This window comes from Erpetoichthys calabaricus, chromosome 3 (genome assembly GCF_900747795.2).
Source record: "Erpetoichthys calabaricus chromosome 3, fErpCal1.3, whole genome shotgun sequence".
In the NCBI taxonomy this organism is placed as follows: domain Eukaryota; kingdom Metazoa; phylum Chordata; class Cladistia; order Polypteriformes; family Polypteridae; genus Erpetoichthys; species Erpetoichthys calabaricus.
This window is the reverse complement of record NC_041396.2, coordinates 239018831-239045751: the sequence shown is the minus strand read 5'-3', so window position 1 is coordinate 239045751 and position 26921 is coordinate 239018831. Positions and strand designations below refer to the sequence as shown.

General features: G+C 40.3%; 1 protein-coding gene across 1 annotated transcript; it reads right to left on the bottom strand.

Moving 5' to 3' along the window:
* Positions 1-12766: 12766 nt before the first annotated feature.
* LOC127527113 (trace amine-associated receptor 13c-like) lies at positions 12767-13804 on the bottom strand. The gene has a single exon (XM_051924751.1). It carries the CDS (start codon positions 13796-13798, stop codon positions 12767-12769), a length of 1032 nt encoding a protein of 343 aa, XP_051780711.1. The 5' UTR covers positions 13799-13804.
* Positions 13805-26921: the final 13117 nt, after the last annotated feature.

The following is a 26921-nucleotide window of genomic DNA, read 5'->3' as shown; positions in this document are numbered from 1 at the left end:
TATATATGTTTATGTATATATATGTTTACATAACCTCTTTAACACACTACTTCTCCGCTGCGAAGCGCGGGTATTTTGCTAGTATATATATATATCTATATCTATATATATCTATATCTATATATGTATATCTATATATGTATATATATATATATATATCTATATCTCTCTCTCTCTCTATATATATATATACATATATATATATGTATATCTAAATCCCCGCGAAGTACTGCTTTTAAATTTTTATGAAAAAGAAAAGCTTTTTAAATTGAGGGAAAATATCCCAATAGCAATTTGTTAAGGATCTGTTTTTTTGTGAAGCAGCCTTAACACAGCTTTTCCACTGTTTTATAAACGAACGCCATATAAGGTCTTCCTTTTTCCTTGCTTCGCCAAGGAAAGACCCTTTTTATTAAATCCAAGGGTTCTTCGCTTTTTTTTTTGTTTGTTTATTACGATTGTTATAGTTCTGTTTGTATACGACGTTGTCAGTTCAGCACTCAGGTTGTAATATGACCAAGCTGTGCAAGCTTACTGTTAAGAATGCAACGTATAGTTGTACATGAGAAAAGCAATCTTGCCTCAAATCAATGGCAACCTTTTGTAGGTCTATGAACTTAATTTAAAGTTTAGGTTTACATGGTGCTTTCTTTCTGAAGTACCTGCACTCATGAATATGTCTGTATGCGTCAGTCGCTCAAATCCCCGCGCTTCGCACCGGCGAAGTACTGCTTTTAAATTTTTATTAAGAAGAAAAGAAAACCTTTTTAAATTGAGGGAAAATATACTAATAACAGTTTGTTAAGGATCTGTTTTTTTGTGAAGCTGCCTTCACTCGAGTGATCACTTCGACCTGACTTGCTGGCTAACCATAAGCGTTACCTGGTAGGTAACCACCCATACAATCAGATTGTGAATCAGACTACGAATGCCGTGAATGTAATTACCCCGATCTACATGCTGTCAAATAAACGAACCACACGCCGTGGCGCAAGTTTAGGGGCTTCGCCTCTAGCGCTGACGTCCGAGGTTCGATTCCCGTATTGAAGTGAAGTGAGTGGGTGGTTACCTACCAGGTAACGCTTATGGTTGGCCAGCAAGTCAGGTAACATCAGCCACGGTGCCTTCAGTTGTGAGAAGCAGATCATAGAATGGATGAAAATAGTTTACTGTCAAATAATGCAAAGAGTACGCGACACCTGTTTCCCCCTTATTCTTGGCTCATCAGGCGTACACACTCACTGCACTCGCTTACGGTAATCGAACGTCGGACGTCAGCGCTAGAGGGGCTTCGCAGCGGTGAAGTATTGCTTTTAAATTTTAATTAAGAAGAAAAGAAAACCTTTTTAAATTAAGTCTTAAAAAGAGGTGTAAAGATATTGACAATAAGCTACGCAAACCCACCAAGACATGCAATCGTTTAAATCAAGGCGCAAGTCGAAAAACACCATCCCATAATATTAGTTAACGATTAACACATTTCTATATGTATTGTAAGCATACAATACAACTGATAATATGTTGCGCTTATTTATCTGGTGTACTGACATTTTTGCGCGTTTAACGGCTGAAATCTAACGTAGTTTGTGCCCTTCAGAATGAAAAGACTTTGCATTTACCTTTTTAATAAAAGGCGAGCTTTTAAGCCTGAGAAATCACCCCGTAAATGCACACGTTTAATTGCACATGTGTTAATATGTATGCTTACACAGTATTAAAAGACTCTCAACAAGTACACAGTATTAAAAGACAGTCAACAATTAACGTCATTTACCTTCGTTCCCACGTTTGACTTGTGCTGTAAATCTCTTCCTCGTTTTCAGTTCACGTGATTACGTAGGAGGCGTAATACGTGATGACGCGATATGTGACTCCGCCTCCTCCATTAGAGTATATGGACAAAAAACAGGTTCCAGTTATGACCATTACACGTAGAATTTCGAAATGAAACCTGCTTAACTTTTGTAAGTAAGCTGTAAGGAATGAGCCTGCCAAATTTCAGCCTTCTACCTACACGGGAAGTTGGAGAATTAGTGATGAGTCAGTCAGTCAGTCAGTGAGTCAGTGAGGGCTTTGCCTTTTATTAGTATAGATGATTGTGCATTACGATATGTCATTCTATTATAACCCCCATTAATTAAATGGTAAAATGGAATTCTAGGTTTCTTTACAAAATTAACATCTGTTGCTGCACGTTGAGATAAGACGCGTGTACTTGGTCCGTGGGCCTTGTTGGAACATTGTAGAGGTACCCGTAGAATAAAATGATAAAATTCATTGGAATATACGTTTCACCATATGTCTATAAGTGATAACGTTGGAACATTCTAGAGCTACCCTGTTACATAAAATAAAATGATACAATTCACGGTAATTTACGTATTTACGTTTTCACCGTGTGTTTATAAACGATAATGTTTGATTATGCCATGTTAGATGGTTATCGGTCTATTATATATAACCGACTTGGACAAAATTACACATTAAATATTTTAATGCATTCTGCATTCCTGGAGCGTTATGGCTCACTTCTTAGATTTGGATGAATTTGAGGCACACCTTTCTGAACGACATAGAATTAGCAACGAAACGCCTGGTAAGATTTGTATAATATATATACATGTATAATTAGTGAAAAAATCTACTGGTTTGCTCCCTAACGGGGGGCCTTTTTCTTTTGGCAGAGTGTCGAGCTTTTTTCCTCTTTGCTCTCTTCCTGGGCCGTGCAGGTGGTCCAAGCAGTGCTAGATGGAGTGTGCGTCTTTTTATTTTAACACCTCTCTTTATAACAATCATACCCGAACCTTCTTGTTGGGGTGTTGCAACTTTATTCATTACAGCACCTGCCACATGACTCACGACATCATTAGCAATGCTTTTCGCTGCAGACTTGACATGAGGTTTCTAGCCCACGCCTAAACAGAGATACTGCTTTTCTGAAGAGAGCTTTAAAAATACCACCAATACCGCCACCGTACTGGACCGGGAGACCATGAAACCCTGGTAGACCATTGCCAGCTTGTGTCTTGCGTAGGTGTGTGGATCTCCATAGTTTTTTGTTACAAGCATGTTTAAAAATTGACAGATCTTGCTGGATGAAAATGCAACTTGATTATTACCTTACCATACTGGAACGGAACTGGTTTATTCTGGTCTGTCTTAATTTCAGTTCTTATAGTATTGAAGCTTTGCACGGCGAGAGGTATGTAGTGTGGCTTTTCAAAAAATATGGTGACATTTGCACCATCTTCACCTTTTATATTTACACATCTCAGTAATGGCGCATGCGAATCTCCAACAAGTTGTGGTTCGATAATATCTGTATACACGAACATGGTGGAAAAACCACCTGTGATATCAGCTGGGTGAAGTGCCTTGTTAGATGGCTTCTCTGGATCAAACCCGAGAATGTAAGCCAGCTCTCCGGTCACTTGGAGCAAAATGTTTTTATCACCAATCAGGCGAACAGTTCTACTGGCAGGATTGTATTTAAGTATTGGCTTAGGTGATGATGGGTTGGTATTAGTGACATGGTTCATTTCCAACAACAATGCTTCTATATTCCTGAAATAGCCTTTGTTTAAAGTGTATATCCATTTTGTTGCTCTTGTTTCCTCATTCATTAGTGTAAAAGGTGCTTGCTCAGTGATAGAATTGAACGTTTTTGGATAAGTCAATTCCACCAATGCCACTTCCCAGTCTCTGGACAGTTCTATTGTCTTGGCTAACTGAATGGTAAATGATGCTATTGTGTTGTTGGGAAAAGTCCTGGCCGATGAATTACTCGGCAGTGTCACATAAAATCCGCTTCTGACTTTAGACATTTTTTCTTGTTTTCTCAACTCCTTATGTCTTTCACTTCTGAAGCCTTGACCCAACTGTTAAATCTCTTGTCCCAACCAAGCCATTTTACCAACACATGCTTGTTTCTACCACGTCCGCGAGTGGTTAGAATTTTCTGGATGTGATACACCTGGTTAGCATCGCGGTTTATTTTTTGTAACTCTTCTGCATAAAATGTCCCTTGAATTTCATCACCTGCGTAATCTTTTAGTTTATATACAGGTTTGATCCCTTTAAAACAGTCCACGATAATAAATATTTCATCTGTAAATGACTGCTCATAACCTTTTTCGAATACAGCTTTTAATTTTAAAACTCTGACATGATCACCTATTTTCAAAGTGCACGAAGTAGATTTTCTTTGCACGGCCCTACCATAGACTGTTTTCTAAACACTCAGCATTTTCTGGTGTCACATCTACCGGTCTTATTTTAATCATGGTGTGAAAATTGTGGTTATAACTCTGCAGAAAGTCTGACAGGACATCTATATACCGAAAAGTATTGGCATATGTAAAATATTTACACATTTTGGATTTTAAGATCCTATTGAATCGTTCTGTTATGCTGGCCTTTACATCACTGTACGTGACAAAATGTACACTATTGTTCTGTTTTAGTAGTTTTTGCACCAATGTGTTATGAAATTCTTTGCCTTGGTCTGTCTGTAGCTTCTTAGGAACTCGACCCTGTCTAAAGATCAAACTAAAACTCCGAGAAACAGCCCAAGCATATTTTGAGAGCACATCGATACACGTAAGGATAAATTTATGTCCATCATTGAATTTTGAGTAATAAGACATCTCTACCAAATCTGCTTGCCACTGGTCATCGACCGTTGAAACAATTGTTTCTCTTGAACCTGAGCTGTGCTGGTTTGTGCACACTGTAAGTATATTGTCCACTCATTCATTCCAACATGTTTTTTCGCTTAACATTTTTCCGACGACTTGATACATTTCTCAAGAAGCTGTTAATACCACCAAAACTGCCAGGCTCCTTGGGTGTGTAATAGATTCTCTCTAAAACTTTCTTGTACATCCTCTTGCTGGGTCTGTCACACATGCTGTCTGTACTCTCTGTACACACACCGGCGCTGTACGCACATAGGAGCAGGATGTTTGCTCATCCCCATTGCTCACTTACCTTTTTGACACCTTACAGGTCCCGAAGGTCCATCTCGGATTACAAAGATGATCAGCCCCGTTTTTAGGACCAAAGCCAAGATCGGCCGACCATTTTCCTTTTCGAATGACAGACAAAAGGTCAGATGTCTGTCAAATATAGCCCAACAACGGGCAGAGACTAGAGCGCGGGGGAAACACCCATTAACCAGGTGGCATCTGGTGGGTACCAGAAATGCCCGGGGGGGCGGGACATACACCTGTCAAAATTTGTGATGTATAACAGTGACGCACCTTTACTACTCATGGGAGGCATGGCAAAGCAGTGATTTTCATCACCTCATAACCAGTCCCATGATGCAAGACACACGAAAATAACCACACAGAGACAGCTTGGAATTACTAACTAACCAATCTTGCACATCTATGTAAATATGACCCTCACAGACACAAGAAAAATGTGCAAGCTCCCCACAGTCATTATCTGGGCACAGGCATGGCTAAATCTCTGAGGCAGCCTCAGCCTTCTTTTCCCTTTACCTAAGGTGACATGAAAACAAATTATACATGCAAAACCCTTACTCATTCACATATGAAATTGGACAAAAAGTCTTTTTATGAGAATTAAGGGAAATTTAACAGTGTTTCAAATTTGTGAAACTTGACTCAGATATAAGGTTACGACTACTTTGAGGAATTAACAGAGGAGAGAGTGTGAAAGGGAAAAAGCTCTAGTGGGATTGCTATTTGGATGTACTGTTGAAAAATTATGAAGAAAATGTTAAAGGACATTATTATTACACAAACTTGAGTTCCCTGAGACTCGAAGCTGACTGTGTCTTCTAACATACACTGCACTCTTGTTTAGCTTGACAAGACTCCTGCTTAAGTCCTAGTACCTGACATCTGTCTTCTGAAAAGTTCAAAGTGTCCTCTGTGAGTCATCATCTCTCCACTTGTTCTTTTGGCTTTTCGATTCAAGTTAGATTGCTCCGTAGACAAACAACACTCTTGGCTGATGAACTGAGCATGTCCAATATGTCCAATAAAAAAGATTTTCCCGTTTTTTGACTTTCAGTGTGGACAATAAACTTTTAGAAAAGAATCTGGCAATGCTAGTGTGGATGGAAAACTTAAAATGAAAACGGCGTTTTCAAATGTAGCTGTGTTAGTGCGGACTAGTGTGATATGCTAAGGGTGCTTAAATGTGGAAACCCTATTTTACCAATACAGTGAGTGTGAATAACACTGCATAAAGGTTAGTACCCAACCCTGGACAGAAGACTAGTTTAACGTTTAACACTTGCACTCATCTTTAACCAATTTAGAGCTGATAATCAACCTAACCTGACCATCTTTGTGATGTGCTTAGCTCTGCCACCTCTCTTCTCCATATTTCTCAGTAATTGTACATGCTTCCTCTGTGGGGTTTTTCGGTTTCCTCCCACAATTGATAGACATGACAACTAAACTGACTGGAGATTCTAAACTGACCCCTTTTGAGAATGTGTGTTACTGTACCCCAAACTAAACTTGATTGTGCAGTCTAATAAAACACGCAACACTACAAGGTGCTTCACTGAAACAATGACAGTGAAGGTGACTTCTTGTGAAGTTAGAATTCATAGGCTGATTGTGTAAAAACTATGTGCTCTACTACAAATCTAAACACCTTCCCGAGGCATTGATCACAAAGCAATGCCAAGTGAGCCTGTGGCTGATAGGTTGGAGCTTTGCCTGCCTTGTGCAATTTCAAAATATAAAGGAGATGCTAAGAGTGGGAAACAATAATGTTGGTAGTATGACAAGAAGAGGAATGGAGCTGGTGGATATGATGCAGAAAAGGAAGATAGGAAAACTCTGTGTCCATGAAACCAGAGTGAAAGAAAAGCAAGCCAGAGAGTTGGGGTCTGGTTATAAATTAGTGTACTGTGGACCATACGTTAAGGGAAGAAAGAGAGTTGGGATCATCTTGAATAAGAAATATAGAGAATATCTAGTGGAAGTGAAGAGTGGAAGTGGCAGAGTAATAAGTGTCAAACCTGATCATGGTGACACAGTAATACATATATTAAGTGCCTACGCTCCACAGATGGAGTGTGAAGAGTATTCTGGAGACAGCTGGATGAAGTGGTAGTTTCAGTATCGGAGAGATACTTCATTCGTGGAGATTTAAATGGCCACGTAAGCAGAGAAAATGGGGTAACTCCGAGGATCCATGGAGGTTGGGGCTTTGGAAAGAGAAACACTGAAGGAGACAGCATAGTTAACTTTGCAGTAGATTGTGACATGGCAATATAGAGCATATTTTTTTAATAAAGTCTGGAGACCAGTACCTGACATTTAGTAGTGGAGGCAAAGTGAGTCATACTGAATACATCTTGTGCAGACAAAGTCACTTAAAGCAGATTGTAAACTGCAAAGTGAAAAGAATGAATGTAAAACAGCACATCAGCTGGTGGTAGCAGATTGGATGTTGTTACAATAAGTGTTACGATGAAGGGACAGCTCTATAAGACGGTAGTCAGACCAGCAATGATCTATGGAACTGGAACCTTGCCCCTGAAGAGGACCTGTGACGATGCAGGTTCAGCTCCGTGCTCCCCTCATTGGTCTGGGAGCCCTTGAACCCAACACCGTCGGTAATGTCACCGATGAGCTAGACAGTGAGGCAATAACAATGAGCAAGGGAATGGTGTAACAAAGTGCAAAGTGCTTTTATTAAAAGACAAATCAAATGTTCAAACAAAGTGCAGCAGTGCATTCAAAAGTCTTCATTAAATAAATAATCCATAAAATGAAACGTGGAGGTTAAAATGCACAAAAACAAAACAATCCTTTAAAACGAGGTTAAAACGTTAATAATAATAATAATTCATTACATTTATATAGCGCTTTTCTCAGTACTCAAAGCACTATCCACACAGGGAGGAACCGGGAGGCGAACCCACAATCTTCCACAGTCTCCTTACTGCAAAGCAGCAGCACTACCACTGCACCACCTGTGAGGATAAGTTCTTCAGGAAGCAGTCTTTAAAAACAAATGATAAGCCCGGTGCTTCTTTTTGTTAGCGTTAGCGTCTCACCTGCTTCTCCCATGCGGTCCCTGCAACAGGCGAGACGCTCTTAATGCAGCTGACCTTCTGCCTACTTCTGCTACTACTGTCAGTCGCCTTTCCGATCCTTGGCTCCGGTCGGCTCCCCCTGACAGTGACCTGGGAATTCCTCCAACGGCCAAGGCTTTCACGTGAAGGACACCACATTCCCAAGTCCTGACTCCCGCCGTCCGTCTGCCATCCGTGGAGAATCATCCGCCTTCCAGTCACTCCCGTCGTTCTAAAACACTGCGGGAGCGACAACATCTACTACGCCCGGGGTGTCGGCCTAACACCCAGGTTGCCTACTCAGCTGCTGCGAGCCTGTTCACGCTTGCTCACTCACTCGCACCGGCGCACTCTCTGTCTCTCTCTCTCTTCCTTACATGCTTCCTTCCTTCCGTAACCTTTGTCTTTCTTTCTTTCTTTTACTTTTTCTCCTCGTTCTCATTTTCTTCATTCCCCTAACCGTCTCGGACTTCTCTATATATGCAGAGAGGACATGGCAGCTGCAGCACATTAGCCCCAGGAACAATCACGGATGTGGGCAGTCTCTCACCTGTGCACACCGCAGATCGCCCTGAGACGCTACAGCCACCACGCACCCCCGCTAAGCCGGGAGTGCAGTGATTATTTATTTTAAACAAACTGGCCTTTGCTGGAAGAGCTGTGGACCCATAACACCACAGGACCCAAAAGAGAAAGCTAGACGAAGCAGAGATAAGAATGTTGAGACAGGTGTGTGGAATGACAAAAATGGATAAGATCAAAAATGTGAAGATAAGGAAACCTGATTGGTAACAACTATCTACAGTATACTACTCCAGCAGTCAATATTCAAATTGGGTTATTTCTTCATTAAGCCATAACAGTTTTTGTTATTTAATCCTCTATTTAACAAGAAATGCATCCACATTTCAAATGGTAATAAAAATGGAGCACCTTTTGTTACCAAACACTGTTTGCGCATCTATCTCCAATGCCATTTAGTATGTCAAAATATCAACATCTTGTCCCTGTGAATAGAGTAAACATCAAGGTGTTTTTAGTAAAATACGAATCCTTGGAATAGCCGCCTCATGCCAAATATGCCACTGAATAAAACTCAGATGCTCCTTTTCCAAAAGGAAAAAATATGCATTATCTAAACCAGAAAATAAAGCAATGGAGAAAGAATCATACAAAATGCTTTAATTCTATCATCTAACGGTCCTATTGGTGCTGTTTTTTCTTTGTTGAGAAAAAAGATCCAGTTCTAAGTCCAGACTATTGCAAATTAAATAAAATGGGACTTGTCGTCCCTGTCTGGAAAGAGAAGCATAATCGCTTGGAGTGTGGCAACTACAGGGGGATAACACTGCTCTCAGTGCTGGGTAAGGTCCTTGCAAAGGTCATCCTTAATAAGATCCATGATTACTTGCTCACCTACCAGTGACCGGAGCAGTCTGGTTTTAAGCCTAAGAGGTCTACCATCAACCGCATCCTGGCACTGAGGGTTGTCATCGAGCGCAAACGCAAGTATCAGCAGAGTTTCTTTGCAGTCTCTGTTGATTTTCATGAAGTGTTCAACTCACTTGAACCCCCTGAAGTTGCCAGATGTCATGGCTGGCCTGTAGACTGGTACTGTGTGTTCTATGTAGAGAGGAGGCAGAACCTCTGCATTCTTCCCATTTGATTCTGGGGTTCATCAGGGGTGTGTTCTTGCTCCTACTCTGTTCAATGCTTGCATTGACTGGATGTTGGCAGGGTTGTGGGGTCAAGCAGCTGTGGGGCATCTGTTGGTGAAGAAAGATTCACTGATCTTGACTTTGCTAACGATGCTGTGATGTTTGCGGAGTTAATAGAGGTTCTGACTGGGGCCATCGAGAAACTAAGCAAAGAGTCTGAGTGTCTGGGCTTGCGAGTGTCCTGGATAAAAACTAAGATCCAGGTCTTTAATAACCTCTTGGGCACAGCCATCAGCAGTGTGTCTGTCTGTGGAGAGAATGTCGACCAGGTTGAGAGGTTTACTTACCTTGGCAGCAACATTCATGTCTCTGGTGACTCTTCCTATGAAGTCAGTAGATGAATTGGGAGAGTTGCGGGGTAAAGAGGTCTCTGGAAAGGGGTGTGTGGCGCTCCTTCGTATCTTTGCAAGAGAACTAAGGTTCAGATCTTTAGATTGATGGTGCTTCCTGTTTTGCTATATGGTTGCAAGTCATGGATGCTATCCAGTAACCTGAGATGTAGACTAGACGCCTTCAGTACTATGTCTCTTTGGAGAATACCTAGGTACCACTGGTTTGACTTTGCATTGAAAGAGCGATTACTCACAGAATCGCAAATACCTGCATTGTAAGGGAGTGTCAGGTGTGACACTAAGACCATGTGGCGCGATTTCCCGAGGGTGATCTGGCTCGCTGGATCCACACTGCTGAGGACCCAAGTGGCTGGACCAGGCCAAGGGGACACCCATGTAACACTTGGCTGCAGCAGAAAGATGGCCATTTCAGGACGGTGTAACTGGACCGTGTGTCAGTCTGGGTGTTTGCCAGCCGGGATCCTGCGATATTTTGTCATGTGGTGGGTGCGGCAACGTGCTGTACCAGTACATGCTCCCCATCGTGATATGACCTGACCTGCTTATGAAGCTTATTGTAGCAGCACTTGTAGTAGGGCACAATTCAGATCTGGAAAGTGTGACAATCTTCTACAGGGCACAATCACACACAGCCACACTCCCTTGTATTTGACTGATTCTTAATTACATATTAACCTAACATGAACATCTTTGGATGGGAAAACACAACTACACAAATACACTGGGGAATGTGCAAAAGCCACATAAAGAGTTAATGGGCAGGGAGTCGCAGCCAGTTGTCATGCAGCAGTGCTAATCACCACACCACTGTGCCTCATTGACTCTGATCTCATATGACGGTGGATTTAGAACTATAGCATTGAGAATGCATGAATAGTTACTAAAATAATCACAGGATAACTTCTTGATTTATACCCAGAGTCAGAAAGTGTGGTAAAATGTTTTTAAATCATCATGCAATATTGCATTTATGTTTCCCAAGAGTAATTTACATGTAAATGTTATAAATTTTATTATAGATTTAACTGCAGGCTAAGAAAAGCTGTTGTTTATTCTTTTTGTTTAAAAATCAAGATGTAGTGCATAAAATGGGAAAAACAGATTAGATGTTTTGATAATTAAGCAAAAAATATAAATGCAATGACTGATGAAGTTCTTGACAACTTTTATGTAGCCCATCAATGTCAACTATATCTAATATCAGCAATAAAACAGTGTATACCTATATTAAACATAACAAAAATCTACAATACACATTAAAATTATAAATTTTTTCACTAGTTTAAAAACACACGTGACTAGTGAATTTTTATCTAACCATTTGTAGTGGATGTGGATGATCTTTAAAAATTCATAAGTAAAGAAAAACAGTGCATTTCATAAACAAATTTCTATATATAAATAATCATTTTAACATTGAACTTACCTTCTGTATATTTTGGTATATGTAATAAATTTAAAATTTCCAAACACCTTTCCAGCGATCAATTGTTTGTTTGGTAACTCTATCATATAGTTGCCACAAGTCTTAATTGTTTAACTTCAATAATATTATCAATATCATAGCAAAATGTAAATCTCTCAAAAAACAAAAAAACTGTCCGACAAAACCTGTACAATTTTAATTGTGAACTTATGATTATGGACATATTTATCATATTCTGGCAAACACCAGCACTGAACCACAGTGTTACTGCATCACAAAGTACATTTACTTATATTTGGGGCAATTTAGAGTTCTTTAAAACTGTTTAAAACTTAAGCACTTCTTTAAAAACTGAAGAGTAGTCAGATCAATTGATATGCTCTGACTCATACAGTAGGTCAGAGGTTAGGATTTAAAGGGAAACATTTTCCTTTAAAGACAAATACCGAAGCACTAGGCAACATTGCCTGCCATATAAAATTTTGATTTCAGATTTCAGTAGCATGACACTATCTACTATACATCCACCACATATACAGTATTTCACTACACCTGAAACTGTAATACCTCTGAAAATATATAAACTTGCTGAAATATAAAAAATATTTGTAAAACCTTGATTATATATAAACAGCCTCTTTCTACTTCAAAATATAATGTAACCATAATAGACTGTAGAATTAATAAAATATTTCAAGATCTTAACATAGGAACATTCATATGGAAAAAAAAATCATTACTTAACACTGCTATTTAGCAATACAGCATGTTCAGGTTTTACAAAGAACACCCCATTGGGCTTTGGGAAAAAGCCAAAGCCATTTTTGAAAAGGATGCCAATCCATTGTGGGGGTACACCCACAACTACACATTGCAGTCAATTTGATGTGCAACTATGATTTGGTAGAAATAGCTCCCAAATGCAGAAACCGGACTGGAATTCCAATCCACTCTCCTAAAATTGTGCAACAAAAACAGCACTAACAACTGTGTCACTATGCCATCCTCATTATGAGTCATTTAATCTTCATTATACTCATTTAGAAATAATATTTTCTAAAATGCAAGGAAAAGCATTTTAGGCTCATGTTCAGCACCGCAATTTAATCCTAAAACCCAAAATCAGAATTAGTTTACATACATTTGACAATGTGTCCATGTATGGTTAATATAACATTATCACTCAAGAATGTTAAAATTAATGATGACTGGGGAACAAATTTATTAGAGATGACTCATGGTTAAATATTTTACAAGTTATTATAATTTTGAAAGATTTCTGAAACCATGGATAGAATAGTGCATATATTAATGGGTTAAAACTTGAATTAAAATAAGCTAACCATCCCAATGCATCTACTACTACTGGTGTAGAGAAGAAATCAGAATATGTGGCAAAAATATTATTAAAACAGTAAGGCGACCAACATAAAATAAATGCACTCATCACAATCCCTAGAGTTTTTGTGGCTTTTCCATCCTTTCTCTGAGAATTTATATGCTTATTATCATCAGAAGATGTTTGTTCTCTTGAACACTTGATTAATCTGGAATGCCTTCTGGCAACTAGGAATACTTTAATATACATGCATAACATTACTGTACATGGAAGCAAAAATGTTAAGAGTGTATCAAGTAAACCCCATAATGTGCTGAACAAAACAATGCAGTCACCTGGGCAAATGTTATATTCCTCTGTTCCTTTTATATTACCTTTAAAATAAAAAATCAAAAATGTATATATTAGTGGTACTGCCCAGCTAACTGTGACAAAACTCCAAGCTACAGAAATTGTAATTTTAGTAGGATAAAGCAAAGGATAACACACAGCATGGTAACGATCAATGGCTACAAATATTAAATGAATAACAGAAATTGTACACAATGCTATATCAAAAAAAGAATAAACAATACATATAGTATCTCCAAAATACCAACAAGTTTCAACAGTTCTAACCATAGTCACTGGCATGAGAAGTATCCCTAGAAGAAAGTCAGTGACTGCCAGCGAGAGAATGAGAATGTTGGTAGGTGTATGAAGCTGCTTGAAGTGAGAAATTGAGATAATCACAATTAGGTTTCCACCGATTGTCAAAATAATTCCAGCTGATAACAGAAAATACAGTATCAAATAAGTAGTCATAGGTCGTATTTCTTTAGGGCAAGAAATATTTTCTGACTGGTAACAGTATTTCAGAGCTTCAAGTTCATAATTTTCTGTATATTCCATTTTCTATTTTTCTTCAAATAGTCACATTACACATCCGGCAGCAAGAATGGTGTATCTAATTGTGTCATGTACAGGATTAGTTTTTAAAGATGTAAACTCCCGCAAAGGGTCACAGGTGAATTCTTTTCAGTTTATATTTAACATTCACAGCATTTTCCCTAGGCAGCATTTTCTCACCTAAGATATGGCAAATATATTTGATCACTTGTGTTAGTACAGCAAAGTTATTAAGGATAATTATCATTTTCAAATACAGTATTATTTTTAAATGCTAGTAAAGGTGGTGAATAAAAATTGAATCAGGAAATCTACTGCAAATATAGTACAACTATACCTGTCCCTTTATGGCCACACGGTTAGTCTGGTTGAGAAAACAACACCTCACGATTTTTAAATGTTCTAAGTAGGAGATTTCTTACAGTATTATCATTGAAGGCAATTCAATATGTTGGATAATCAATAAATAAGTAACCAATGACCATGATTTGTTTTTCAGTTGTAGTCACAAAAATCTATTATTTTATTTTGTTTTATATTGTATCCTGACATGGGAGGCAGAGCATGCTAATATCTAGCACTGCAGCTTTACAGATATAGCATCCTGGAACTGAACTTTGTGGTAGATATTTTCCATGTAAAGTCGTTCTCCACTACGGTAAAGTGAGGTTCACAGCTGGTAGGCGAATTTTAAGTAAATAATTGCAGCTCTCATGCCTTTGTGTGGAGGTTGGTAGTGTGACAAGAGCTTTTCCTGTGTGCAATATGGGAAGGACGGTTCTGCACTCAGTACACACGTGCAAGATCGCCCACGACCCTGATTGGTGCTGGGAGCGGATGATGGCTGCAGCTGTGCCACGTCCCTGTGTTAAAAGTGATTGTAGCCAGCGCTTTGGAGGTGGCTGAGGTATTGCTCCACAGTAGCAGGAGTAACCATTATGCTCAGGAATGTGCTCTCACCGGAAGGAGCCAATTAAGTGGCAGCGGTGAGAGGACACAGAATGCTTCCGTTCTGTGAAGCCAGGAATGGCATTAGTGGGTGTGGAGCAGAGCAGGGTTCGGTAGCTCCCTAGAGGATACCATGAGACTGGTGGCAGGGATACAAACCAGGATTAAAGGTTGCCTGAGTCTGCTGGTGGACTTCCCTTCAGTTTGCAAGGTCCGGAAAGGGATGAGACAAGGAGAAGTTAGTTTTAAAGGGGCACCAAGGTTCAATGTTTGAAAAGACAGTTTTCTGCCAGTGATTTAAACTCATTTTAATAGATTATTTTTTGATGGATTTTTAACCTCCACCAAATCAGTTTTTATTGGATTATTTATTTATTGAACTTTGTGCTGTACTTTAAAGGACACTTGATTGTTTTGATTGTTGAATTGTTTAATAAAAGCACTAGAGCACTTTTACACCATCCCCTATCTTTGTAAGTTGTCCTCATCAGCCAAGCTTATCCGATTATATTATCAATGGTGTCAGATTCAAGGGGCTTCCAAAATGGAAGTGGGAGCATGGAGCCAGCCTGCACCGTCACTCACATGTCTGCTAAAGTTTTCCTTCATGTAGGCCTACCCATGTATGCGTAAGTGGACCTTCTCTAGGGCTGTTTCTGGCCTTGAACGTACAGCTGCCACAACAGACTTTGGACAAACAACAAACCTGAGTTGGAAATGAACTGGTGATCCACCCATGTACATAAGTTGGTGGATTCAGAAAATGGATTGACTTTATTGCTTTATATTTCATCCTTTTCCACATTTCTTTATTTTTTAAAGCTGTATATGAATCTTCATTTGCATGAAGTTTGTTAAGCCTGGTATTTTTCTTTCCTACATGTTCTTAGTTTATTTTAATGACACTCTAGGATTCATTCTGGTGTTATATTGACATATTACATTAAGAATCTTGTTAAAAAAGTTAACAGAAATATTCATTCATTCTCTAAAATGTAAAGGATCTAATAAACTTACTGTGGTTTGATCTAATTTTCTGCATCCATTTCCATTTGTTTTACAGGTCTGCAGATATATTATCAAGTGACTCATGTTATTTTGGCGTTCTTCATATATATTAGAAATACTAGAAAACTAAACATTGTTTTCATTGTATTGTCTTTTGCTTGCGTAATTTGTCTATAGTGTGAGGTTTCTGAACTGTTCTGGGACCCATAACGGGATGGCACACCGAAGTGCGATTGCTGCATCTGTGGAGGGCTGCTTGTCTGTTGCAGAGGCAACCTCAGGTTCAAAGCGCTGCAGCACAGCACCGCGGTAACAACTATGAGCCAACAGAGATTGTGCTATAAGCGCCTGTCGTTGATGAGTGATGCAAGGAACATTATAAATTCAGGGAACAGTATAACTTGGCCACTAACCTGGACCCGACCCTGCTTGTTTGCTGTGTCTGTGTATAGCAGAGCGGTAGATCCTGCTGCAATAAATAACCGTGCAGTTCCTGTTTCAAGCTGAATAAAGCTGGTTTTGCTAAAGTACTGCGACTCAGCCTCCTTTTTAGAGTGTAAGATACCGACTCATGTGTCACATGGTACCAGAAGTGGGGTCTTGCGTCAGTGGAACTCCAAGATGCACATAATATCCCAATACCAGGGGAGCAAAATGAGGCTTCTGTGGGTACTCCAGTATTTGCACACGCCAGGGATGTGCTGGTGAAGATGGCTCCCTCTGACAACCCAGAGTGTTTCCTATTCTGCTTCGAGCACACGGCAACATTGACGCGCTGGGACAGGGGAGTCTGGCTGGATATTGTGGCCCAGTTTTTAACTGGGGAGGCCCTACATGTCGTGCAAAACATCCCTACCTGAAAGGCTAGATGATTATGACTTCCTGAAGCAACACATCCTCTTCCACATGGCTGTGAGCCTGGTGGCCAAGGGGCTGCAGTTTCGTCTATAGCATATTGATCCAGACCGCCCTATACGAGGACAGATCCAGGGCTTAGTGGACCTGATTCAAAGCTGGATCTGCAGAGACTGCAATAGTATTTTATTTAAACAATCATCCAAATTTTTTGCATCATGGAAATATAAATGTGTACACGATATTAAAAACTGTATTCAATATAACGTATATTCTTTCAATAATTGTTATTAATTTTATTTTAATTTATACATCAGTTTTATATATATATCATCGGTTTAACAATAACATGTAAACATTGTAGGTAGCGCTGCTGCCTCGCAGTTAGGAGACCTGGGTTTGCTTCCCGGGTCCTCCCTGCATGGAGTTTGCATGTTCTTCCTGTGTCTGTGTGGGTTTCCTCCGGGTACTTCAGTTTCCTAACACAGTCCAAATACATGCAGGTTAGGTGCATTGGTGATCCTAAATTGTCCCTAGTGTGTGCTTGGTGTGTATCAAAAAAAATGCCAAACCATGTAAATTGTTAATTAATTTATGAGGATGATAACTTGGCAAATGTAACAAGGTATGTCTGTCAGTAGGTTTACAATAAACTGTAAATATAAACATGTCATCTTGTCATTATAAAATTTTTAATCAATATATAATCTTTTACATAACAGAATAATCATTAAATATAATGAAAATGATTGAAGGTAACTCAAGGGTTAACTAAATGTAACCTAAAGCTTAAGCATGTGAGGTCTTCCTTATCTTACAGAAACCACCAACTTTATTTTCCAAGGTTGGATAGAAGTAAATGAGCCATGAACAACCCTCTAAAAACCGTAAATAAAATGATGGGAAATACCATACTGTACACCCTGAATAAAAAGCAGTTCTAAGATCAATTAAACAATCTGCAAACACCTAATGAAGCTGCGTTCGGAATAATGGGAGAATATGAGGTGTACAGTATCATAAATTGCTTGTGGCTTTATTTGATTGGATAACGAGTCAGATGACATGATGTATTATGAGATAATGGTAATAGAAAAGTATAAAAGAGGATGAATTATTTCATTGATTGTTCTCTCTATGAACTGAGATATTTGTGCATACTGTATCTCTGTGCAAATAAAGAAACGTTCTGCATTCTCATCTATGCTCCGTGGCTGCCTTTAAAAATAGAGTGAAGTGCGTTCCATGACATAGTCTGATCAGTACCCCCAAAAAACAGATATCATCTGGTCTTGAACAAATAGTAAAATGTAGATTGGGGTCACATTTCTGTGTACCTCTCCACAGAATGAAGATATAATTTATGTATCTTCCCCAAAATTCATAAAATAAGTTCATTGCTGAGAACACATGTAACTCTTCAAATTCCGCCATACAGAGTATCACAAGAAGTCTCAGACATCATGAAGGTTTGGGGCAGACAGTCAGTGCATCCCACCGCCCCCTGGTCTGGCATGGAATTGCTACTATTTAGGCCCTTCATCTGTCTCCCAATCGCAAATGTGTAACATACTAAACCCAACCCCCACCCCTCCCACCCCACCCACCCCGGCCGAGACCCATCAAGTCAGGCATACCTGATCGAGAGGTTGTGGACTAGAGAAACAGCATCAGCGTTGGCATGAAGAGTGCCTTTATGAGGAACAAGCGAACATTTATATGGTTGTAGGTCAAGAAACCACCTAGTGACCCGTGGATTAGACTCTTTATGCAGGGCCATCCACTGTAGGGGTGCATGATTCATCACAAGAGTAAATTCATGGCCCAAGAGGTAGTACCTTAACTGAGTAATCACCCATTTAATTGCAAGGGCCTCCTGTTCCACTGCCGCATACCTAGTTTCCTGATCCAACAGTTTCTGGCTCAGGTACATGATGGGGTGTTCAACACCATTGACGCTTTGGCTCAGCGCGGCCCCCAAGCCTGTGTCTGAAGCGTCTGTCTGGAGTATGAAAGGAAGTGAAAAAAATCAGGTGCTTTTAATTTAGGTGCTGACGTAAGGAACTGCTTCAGGTCACAAAATGCTGCGTCTGTCTTATTATTCCATACCACAGTGTTTGGAGCCCTCTTCTTTGTTAAAACAGTCAAGGGCGTTGCTCTCTCTGAAAAACAAGGTAGAAACCGGTGGTAATACCATGCTAATTCGAGAAATGCTTGTATCTGCTTGGTTCACGGACGGGACCATTTCAATATGGCATCTACTTTTGAACACTGTGGTTTCATGATACCGCGACCCACTAGGTAGCCTAAATATTTAGCTTCTCTTAAACCAAAAAAAAATGTTTTTGTATTGATTCTGGCTTTTCCCAGCATATGTGTTCCTTACATGTGCTGGCATAAATGACCATTGTAATCTAAGTAGGCAGCAGTATACATGTTATGGGGAAGGAGCACTTTATCCACCAGACGCTGGAAAGTTGCAGGAGCCCCATGTAACACAAATGGAAGGACACGATACTGCCAGGGAGGCCCTTCCAGGTTTTTCACTCACAACCTCCGGGACGGACAAGATAGCTGCTTCGAGCTCTTGTCTCTGTCTATCAGTTAATTCAGGGCCTAAGTTAAGGTTATTACTTTGAGCAAAGAGTGAGCGGGGCTGAGGAGGGCTCGGGGTCCCTTTCCTTCCACGGCTTCAGTAAGTTTACGTGACAAACCCACTCACTCGGTCGACGATTGGGTTGTTTCACCAAATAATCGACGAGCCCTTTCCTCTCCTTAACTTCATAGGGGCCTTGCAAATGGGCTAGCAACTTAGAGTGAGAGGTAGGAACTAACACCATGACACGATCCCCTGGAAGGAATTCTCGGAGAGTCGTCCCATGTTCATAATAATGGGCCTGAGCTGCTTCCTCCTCCTCCATGTGACTTATTAATATTGGACGAATTTTCCCAAATCTATTGCGTAACTGCGCAATATATTCTAATATATTAGTAGGGGGAAGAGCCTCTCCTTCCCATCCTCCTCTTAAAATATCCAGTATTCCCTGAGGTTTGTTGTCCATATATTAATTCAAAAGGAGAGAACCCCATAAAGGCTTGTGGGATTTCCCTATAGGCAAAGAGTACATGGGGAAGGAGCTAATCCCAGTTCCTCCCATCCCCGCTGACCACCTTGGGGAGCATTTGTTTGAGAGTCTGATTAAATCTCTCTACTAGACCATCAGTTTGAGGATGATACACCACTGTCTTTACAACAACAACATTTACTTATATATCACATTTTCATACAAATGATGTAGCTCAAAGTGCTTTACATAATGAAGAAAGAGAAAAAAGACAAAATAAATTAGAAAATAGAATTAGGGAACACTAATTAACATAGAGTAAAAGTAAGGTCCAATGACCTGGGAGGACAGAAAAAAACAAAAAAAAAACTCCAGACAGCTGGAGAAAAAATAAAATCTGTAGGGTTTCCTGGGCTACGAGATCACCCCTCTAGGCATTCTACCTAACATAAATGACCTCACAATCGGTCCTCATTGTATTCAGGGTTCACATGGAAGAACTTGATGATGACGGTCTTGTGGACTTCTGGCCTTTAATCCATCAATGTAGGGACATCACGGTGCTTTGATCAGGTGGTGGTATAATGCTTTATTTTAAGTAACTTGGCCATTTCCCTGAATGTCTCCGAGGTGAAAGGCGTCCCTTGGTCCGTAAGAACTTCCTTAGGGATGACGACATGCACAAAGACCCCTACAAGTTCCCATGCGATAGCCTTGGACATGGCTGAGTGCAATGGAACAGCCACTGTATATTAAGTAGCGTAATCCATGAGGACTAATATATATTTGTGTCCTCGGGCTGAGGGCTTTAGGGGTCCAACTATATCAACCCCGATTCGTTCAAAGGGAAAGTCAATCAAGGGAAGGGGAACGAGAGGAGCTCAGCCCTTCCTAGGAATTTGCTGTAATTGACACTCCTGACAAGAGATGCAAAAACGGTGAACATCCTCATTGATTTCTGGCCAATAAAATTGGAGCTTAATTCGCTCTAAAGTCTTTTCGGTCCCCAAATGGCCTCCTAGGAGGTGGGCATGTGCCAATTCACAGACCTGCCACTGGTAGGTTCGTTGGATTAACAACAACTTCTGCACCCCTCCGCCAGTGTCTCTTGAAACTGAAAGAGCATTTTGGAGAGAGGATTTGGTCTGAGCTCAATAGGCAGGAATCCTCCCGGCTCGTCGTGGCACCAGGGGATGACATACTTGCCTGCGACGGTCCAGGAATCTCCCCATCCACCTCTTGGTCTTCCGGATCCCTCTCCACTGGCATGTTACATGGCATGGAGACAGCTTGAGTCAGCTAGTCCTTTCTAAAACTAGGCCTACGTTGCTATCAGGAGTAGTTATTAATAAACCAAATTTATTTTCAGACCAGTTCTGCCTAAGAATCACCGTAAAGGATAGTTTGGGGAGGACCGCTACAGGGAATTTTTTTAGCGATCCTTCATAATTGATGAAATATAGGGTGATTTTATAAGTACCGGTTTCACCATGTATGCATCTTATACTGGTCTTTATTTTTTTTCCATTGTCACGGTAATACATATTGGCAGTCAACAATGGAAATGTTGCTGCCGGAAGCCAGGAGCACTTTTACTCTGAAGCCATTTACCATGACTACTCCCGTATGCATCACAGTCGGGGGGTTCGAAAGTGCACAGGGACTTAGGAACAGGCTCCGGTTTATGTGAAAAAGACCTATTTTGTGGGACATAATCCCTGCGGAGTCCACTAGAGGACCGTTCTGCTCTCTCAGATTGCGAGGCTGGCTTGGATGTTTCTATAAGATGAAGTAGCTCCTCCATAGAGTGAAAGTCTCCCCAGACCGGCTGGGTAAAATTATTGGGAAGACCTTTCTTTAATATAAAACAGGCTACCTGCTATACTATTCGGCAGGTGGTTAGTTCAAATGGCCTTAGCTATTTGCCCGCCAGTCCCCAGAGGGCAAAAGCTTGCTCTCTGGATCGAATTCCCAAGTTATTAATTTTTCTACCTGCTTGAGGAAAACACATATTTATCTGGGATCTTGACCCCAATGGGCGGCTCAGCTCTCTCCTCCAAGAGAACATAAGCCCTTTTCATTTCCAAAGGAACCAGCCCACACCTGTGTGTCTCTTCCACACTCTCCCTTTTGTTAATTATCAGCCCGGTTTTATGTTGTAGGAGCAGAGCCTGCACCGGGTCTCTCTGGACCATTGGATGAACCCCCCACCTGGAAACTTAGCCCAAGTACTCTCCCAACTGGTTAAACTTTTGGTTCCATCCCGGTCTCTTCTGGGAATCCTGCTGACTACGCCACTGTCACAAGAATGAGTCTCGGACATCATGAAGGTTTGTGGCAGCCACCCTTATATTGTTCAAGTGCTGCAAAATTGAGGTTTACATTGAACAGAAATGTTCACAGATGCGAGTCCAAAACAGAACTGAAGTTATTGAGACAAGATGTTGGCTTTAAAGGCCAGTCAAGGAAATGACGTCATCAGGGTGGAACCGGAAGTGACATCATCGTTGTCACCGGAAGTAATGTCGTCGGGGCCGGAAGTTGCATCATCATTGACATTGGAAAATGGAAGTGACGTCATTAGTGGCCCCGATACCCTGTGTGATTTCCCATGGATGGATTGCAAGAAGATCAAGAGAGACAGTCAGTGCTCCCCCCCACCCCCTGGTCTGGCATGGAATTGCTATCATTTAGGCCCTTCAGCTGTCTCCCAATTGCCAATGTGTGACAAGAGGTTCACAATGCTCCGACTAAAAGTTGTGCAGATTGCTGTTCCTTTATATTGAAAAAAAATACTGAAAATAAAAAAAGTTCCATCTTAAAGTAATTTGGGTAATGCCAATTAGAAAATCACAGAAAAAGGATGTGACAGTGAACAAATTATTAAGAGCAGAGTGAACTGCAGTAACTGCTGCTTCCTGGTAAAGATTAATATACAGAGATTCAATGTCCAATGTAACCAAAATAGAAGACTGGGTGTGTGGCAAACATTGCAATTTATTAATAAAGTCAGTCCAGACTTTGCACTGAGTCTCCCACTATTACTACTTTTATGGGGACTACCTGTCACTTCAGATTTATCAGAGTTACTCTCCAACTCTTCAAGGTTCTGAGAATGGTTGGAAACCAATATTCACATGCTTATACCTCTCTGATGTGGAGTCCCCACTTTGGGGGTGCACACTATTTCCCTAGACAAGATCTGTCTATTCTTTACAAAAACACAGGCTGGCCACCTTCTATTATGTTTAGGAACTGTGAGCAGGGGGTATTGGATGAGCTGGCATCTCTTATGGATATAAGGCTCTTGGGAGCCAACCTGACCAAAACCAGCTTCTAAAAAGTCCAACATCTTGCATTGTATTGCCCTCATGATTTAAATTTGTTTGGGTAACAGTTAAGTCCTCTTAAAATGAAATATGAATTAAATATGAGTTTAAAAGTACATCTGTTTAATATGAACTGGCCCTCTATAAGCATCTGTATTTACTATTTAAGATGGTCTTACTACCACAACACACTTGTTTCCTTCTCCTACTGATGCCCTTTAAACTGGCTGCTAAATGTGTTTTTTTTATCTCTTACTAATCTTTTCCCAAAATTGTTTCTCTAAGAAACTGTCTCATCATCACTTCCTTTTTAAGCCCAATGCAACTATTAATACCATAATTGCTTAAATACACTCCTTTACAAATGTGCTCTTCACCATTGTCTTCCCCATAGCACATAATTTCATTAGTAACACACAATGTTAACTAGTACTCCTTTCTTTCCTTCATTTCTTCCTTCATTCCTAGGAAACCCACTCAGTAAACACAAATTTTTAGAATTGCAGAAGTAGAAGTATTACCAGTAAACTCAAAATTGAAAAAACAAACAAAATTAAATCTAGAATCTAAACCTGCAAGTCAGCTTAAATGAATGTGTACTTACTTCTGGTCCAATGGCTCAACATTGTTTTTGCTGCATTTAGAAAGAATATCAGGGGATTGTGCATCAGAACTTTTTCATTACAGTTTTTTACAATTGCTAAAGCACAATTTTGACAACAAGGCTCATTGTTGCAAATCATTTAGCACAATTCACAAAACACCTCACCCAAAGAGCAAAACACCTCACATAACCTGCAAAATGAAACACTGCAACCAAAACTACATATATAATGATCATAATCAAACTACTGCACTAAATGGCACACATGTCAGTTATATCACCAGATTTTTGTCTAACCAACTACACACTGTTGGGCAAAATGAAAAGCACTCTCATCTTTAGTATGCTCTGCCACAATACTAAAATAGTCCAAATTGTTGAAAATTAGAGTGTTCACATGCACAGAAATATTTGCAGATACACACACATGCATTTATTTTTTTATTTTTCACCAAACAAGTCAGTGCAACATATGCACAGCAGATATATTTACATTGGAGCGAACAAAAATATGCTCAGAAGAAACAGTAAACTGAAAAAGAAAATGTGCAGAAGAAGTATATAGAAAAAAAAGAGGCAAGAAAAATAATTAGGCAGCATCTTGCCTCTCAGCTGGGTCTGGCCACAATGCCTCGTCCACATCACAGGCAATATCTTCCCTTGCCAGACATCGAGGGAAGAAGTGCCTTGAGTGCCTTATCCATCCCTGAATCGCACCCACATCAATTTCATCACATGCCTCTTCCATAGCCTGCACAAGAGGCATACGCACATAGGGCTGCCGGTCGTATACCTTCCACCGCCATGCCGAAAAGAACTCTTCTATGGGGTTCAGAAATGGTGAGAATGGTGGAAGGTATTGCACGAGAAACAGTGGGTGGTCAGCAAACCAATTTTGGACTGGCGCTGCATGATGAAAGCTCACGTTGTCCCATACTACAACATACCGGGTTCTTGCATGGTCTGCATCATTCATACGCTCTGGTGGAATGAGAATGTTATGGAGTCTGTCCAGAAATGTTAGAATATGGCCTGTGTTGTATGGTCCAAGGTTGGCATGACGGTGGAGGACACCATGCATTTTGGAGATGGCAGCGCACATTGTGATGTTCCCACCATGTTGGCCAGGAACATCTATAATGGCTCTGTGGCCAATGACGTTTCTTCCCCTTCTTCTGGTCTTTGCTAGGTTGAAACCAGCCTCATCTATGAAGATGAACTCATGTGGGATTACATGAGCATCCATTTCCAGTACTCCCTGAAAACAATGAACTAAAATCAGTCAATATGGTGTTATCCAGTACACTGGGAAACAATGTTGCGTGTAATGTGCTGCAGTCAATATTGTACTTACATCCACATATACTCATCCTGATCTCTTTGTTTCTTTGAGAGTTTCTCTCAAAAGGCACCTTATACAATTGTTTCAGGCTGATTTGGTTTCGCTTGAGAATGCGAGCCAATGTGGACAGACTGACTCGTTGAATGTTGGTGAATATGGTGTTGTCTTGGATGATGTTGCTTTGAATTTCTCTTAATCTGATTTCATTATTCTCCAAGACCAAGTTTACAATGGCAGCTTCCTGTACCCCTGTGAACATTTCGCCCCTTCCTCCATCATGGTTGCGTCTCTCAGTCCTTTACAAAAACAAAAAACAAAAATATAGGGCTTGGACAATGCAGCCTAAAGATTCCCCCACAGTAGAGTAAATTGGACAGGAAACTTGTACAGTTAGTGTATGACATTAGCCATTCATGAAGTACACAGGTGTCACCCAACTGATACACTATGACATGGGGTGTACTACACAGTGTGAAAGACATTTTGGTTGCATACCTGTGCTCCAGTCTAAATGTCCGGATGACAGAGGCGACAGTAAACGGCTCAAGTTGGGCTGCACTCTACGTCCAGCCTCTTGCATTGTCAGCCCATGGTTGATGACATGATCAACTAAGGTTGCTCTGATTTCATTTGACAGTTGCTGTCTTCTTTGCCCATGACCTCCTATACCAGTTCTACCCCTACCTCTCACTCTTCCTCCCCCTCTCATCCTCACCCTCCCTCTTCCTCTTCCTCTCTCTGCAATGTCTTCCATTGTTCTTGAAAAAAAGGTGCTCACCTGTGGTCTTTTTATAGTGCTTACTTCCTGATTGAAGTGGTAACAATTAACCATTGAGGTGTTTGGCCAGGTGGCACATATATTGGCCAATTAGCTCATGTTCTGTCCTTTTGAATGGCAGTGTGTTGTAATGGCAAACATGTGACTTTATGTCAGATTGTTGTGTCTTATGCAGAGAACCATGTTCAGTGCATTTAGAAAGTGCCATTTTGAATTGCAAAATGTGTGTAAAGCAGGAAATGTGTTTAGAGTTTTAGAGACTTGAGAAGAGGTTTTGCTCTCTGTGTGTCAGTTTGAATAATTGTGCTATGCATGTCATTTTTGTGTGTTAGCAATTGTGAAAAACTGTAAAATGAACAGAAGGTAAAAACAAAATCCATATTATTATATACAGATAACTTTGCTTGTTTTATGTTTTTATTTAACCCAAATAGGAAAATAAAAGAAAAATGTATGTTATTGTATCTCCTTCCAGCCAGTGGAGCCTTTGCTTCTTCTCCACACTCAACTCCAAGCTCACCTGGCTGGAGACTGATTGGGCCTTTTTAACAGTAAGTGAGAACTCCTTCCAGGGGAAACCTCCTAGATGTCTTCTGGGGCTAGGAGTGCTCTATGGAATTCCTGGGGTTTTGTGGATTTAGTTCCTCCTTATGGCCGTAAGTGTTCTTGCAGGCCAAGGTCCCAACACATTAAATTACCGGGCATTTTAATAGCCTGACCACTGTAAAGTGTCACACCTTTTGTTCTACAATTGTGATCCCCACTGTCCCTCTTTTAAATTTGCTTTGTACCATGGGAGAGAGAGAGATTAGATTTATCTGAAAAAGGTCATATAAACTACCTTTATGTTCGCTGCAGAGTTGGGTAGTTTTCTACACTGTATTACAGGATGACCAAAGCAAAAAAAAAAAGTAATAAAATTTATACTAAATGGACATATGCAAGTATATATAAATGCAAAGGCAATAAGCACAACCTGACCGAATATAAATCTTGGCTGACTGAGCTACTTTCTCTTTTGTCATATATTATATTTCTTCTGTAAATTTTCATCCGTAGAATTACACTTATTATCTTAATAAATGCTATTCATTTACAGTCAGTCATTGTCCATCCCGCTATATCTTAACACAGGGTCACGGGGTCTGCTGGATCCAATCCCAGCCAACACAGGGCACAAGGCAGGGCATCAGCCCA

What these genes read in the sequence shown, in the direction of transcription:
- LOC127527113 (XM_051924751.1), bottom strand. Translation starts at nt 13,798, where the DNA reads ATGGAATATACAGAAAATTATGAACTTGAAGCTCTGAAATACTGTTAC.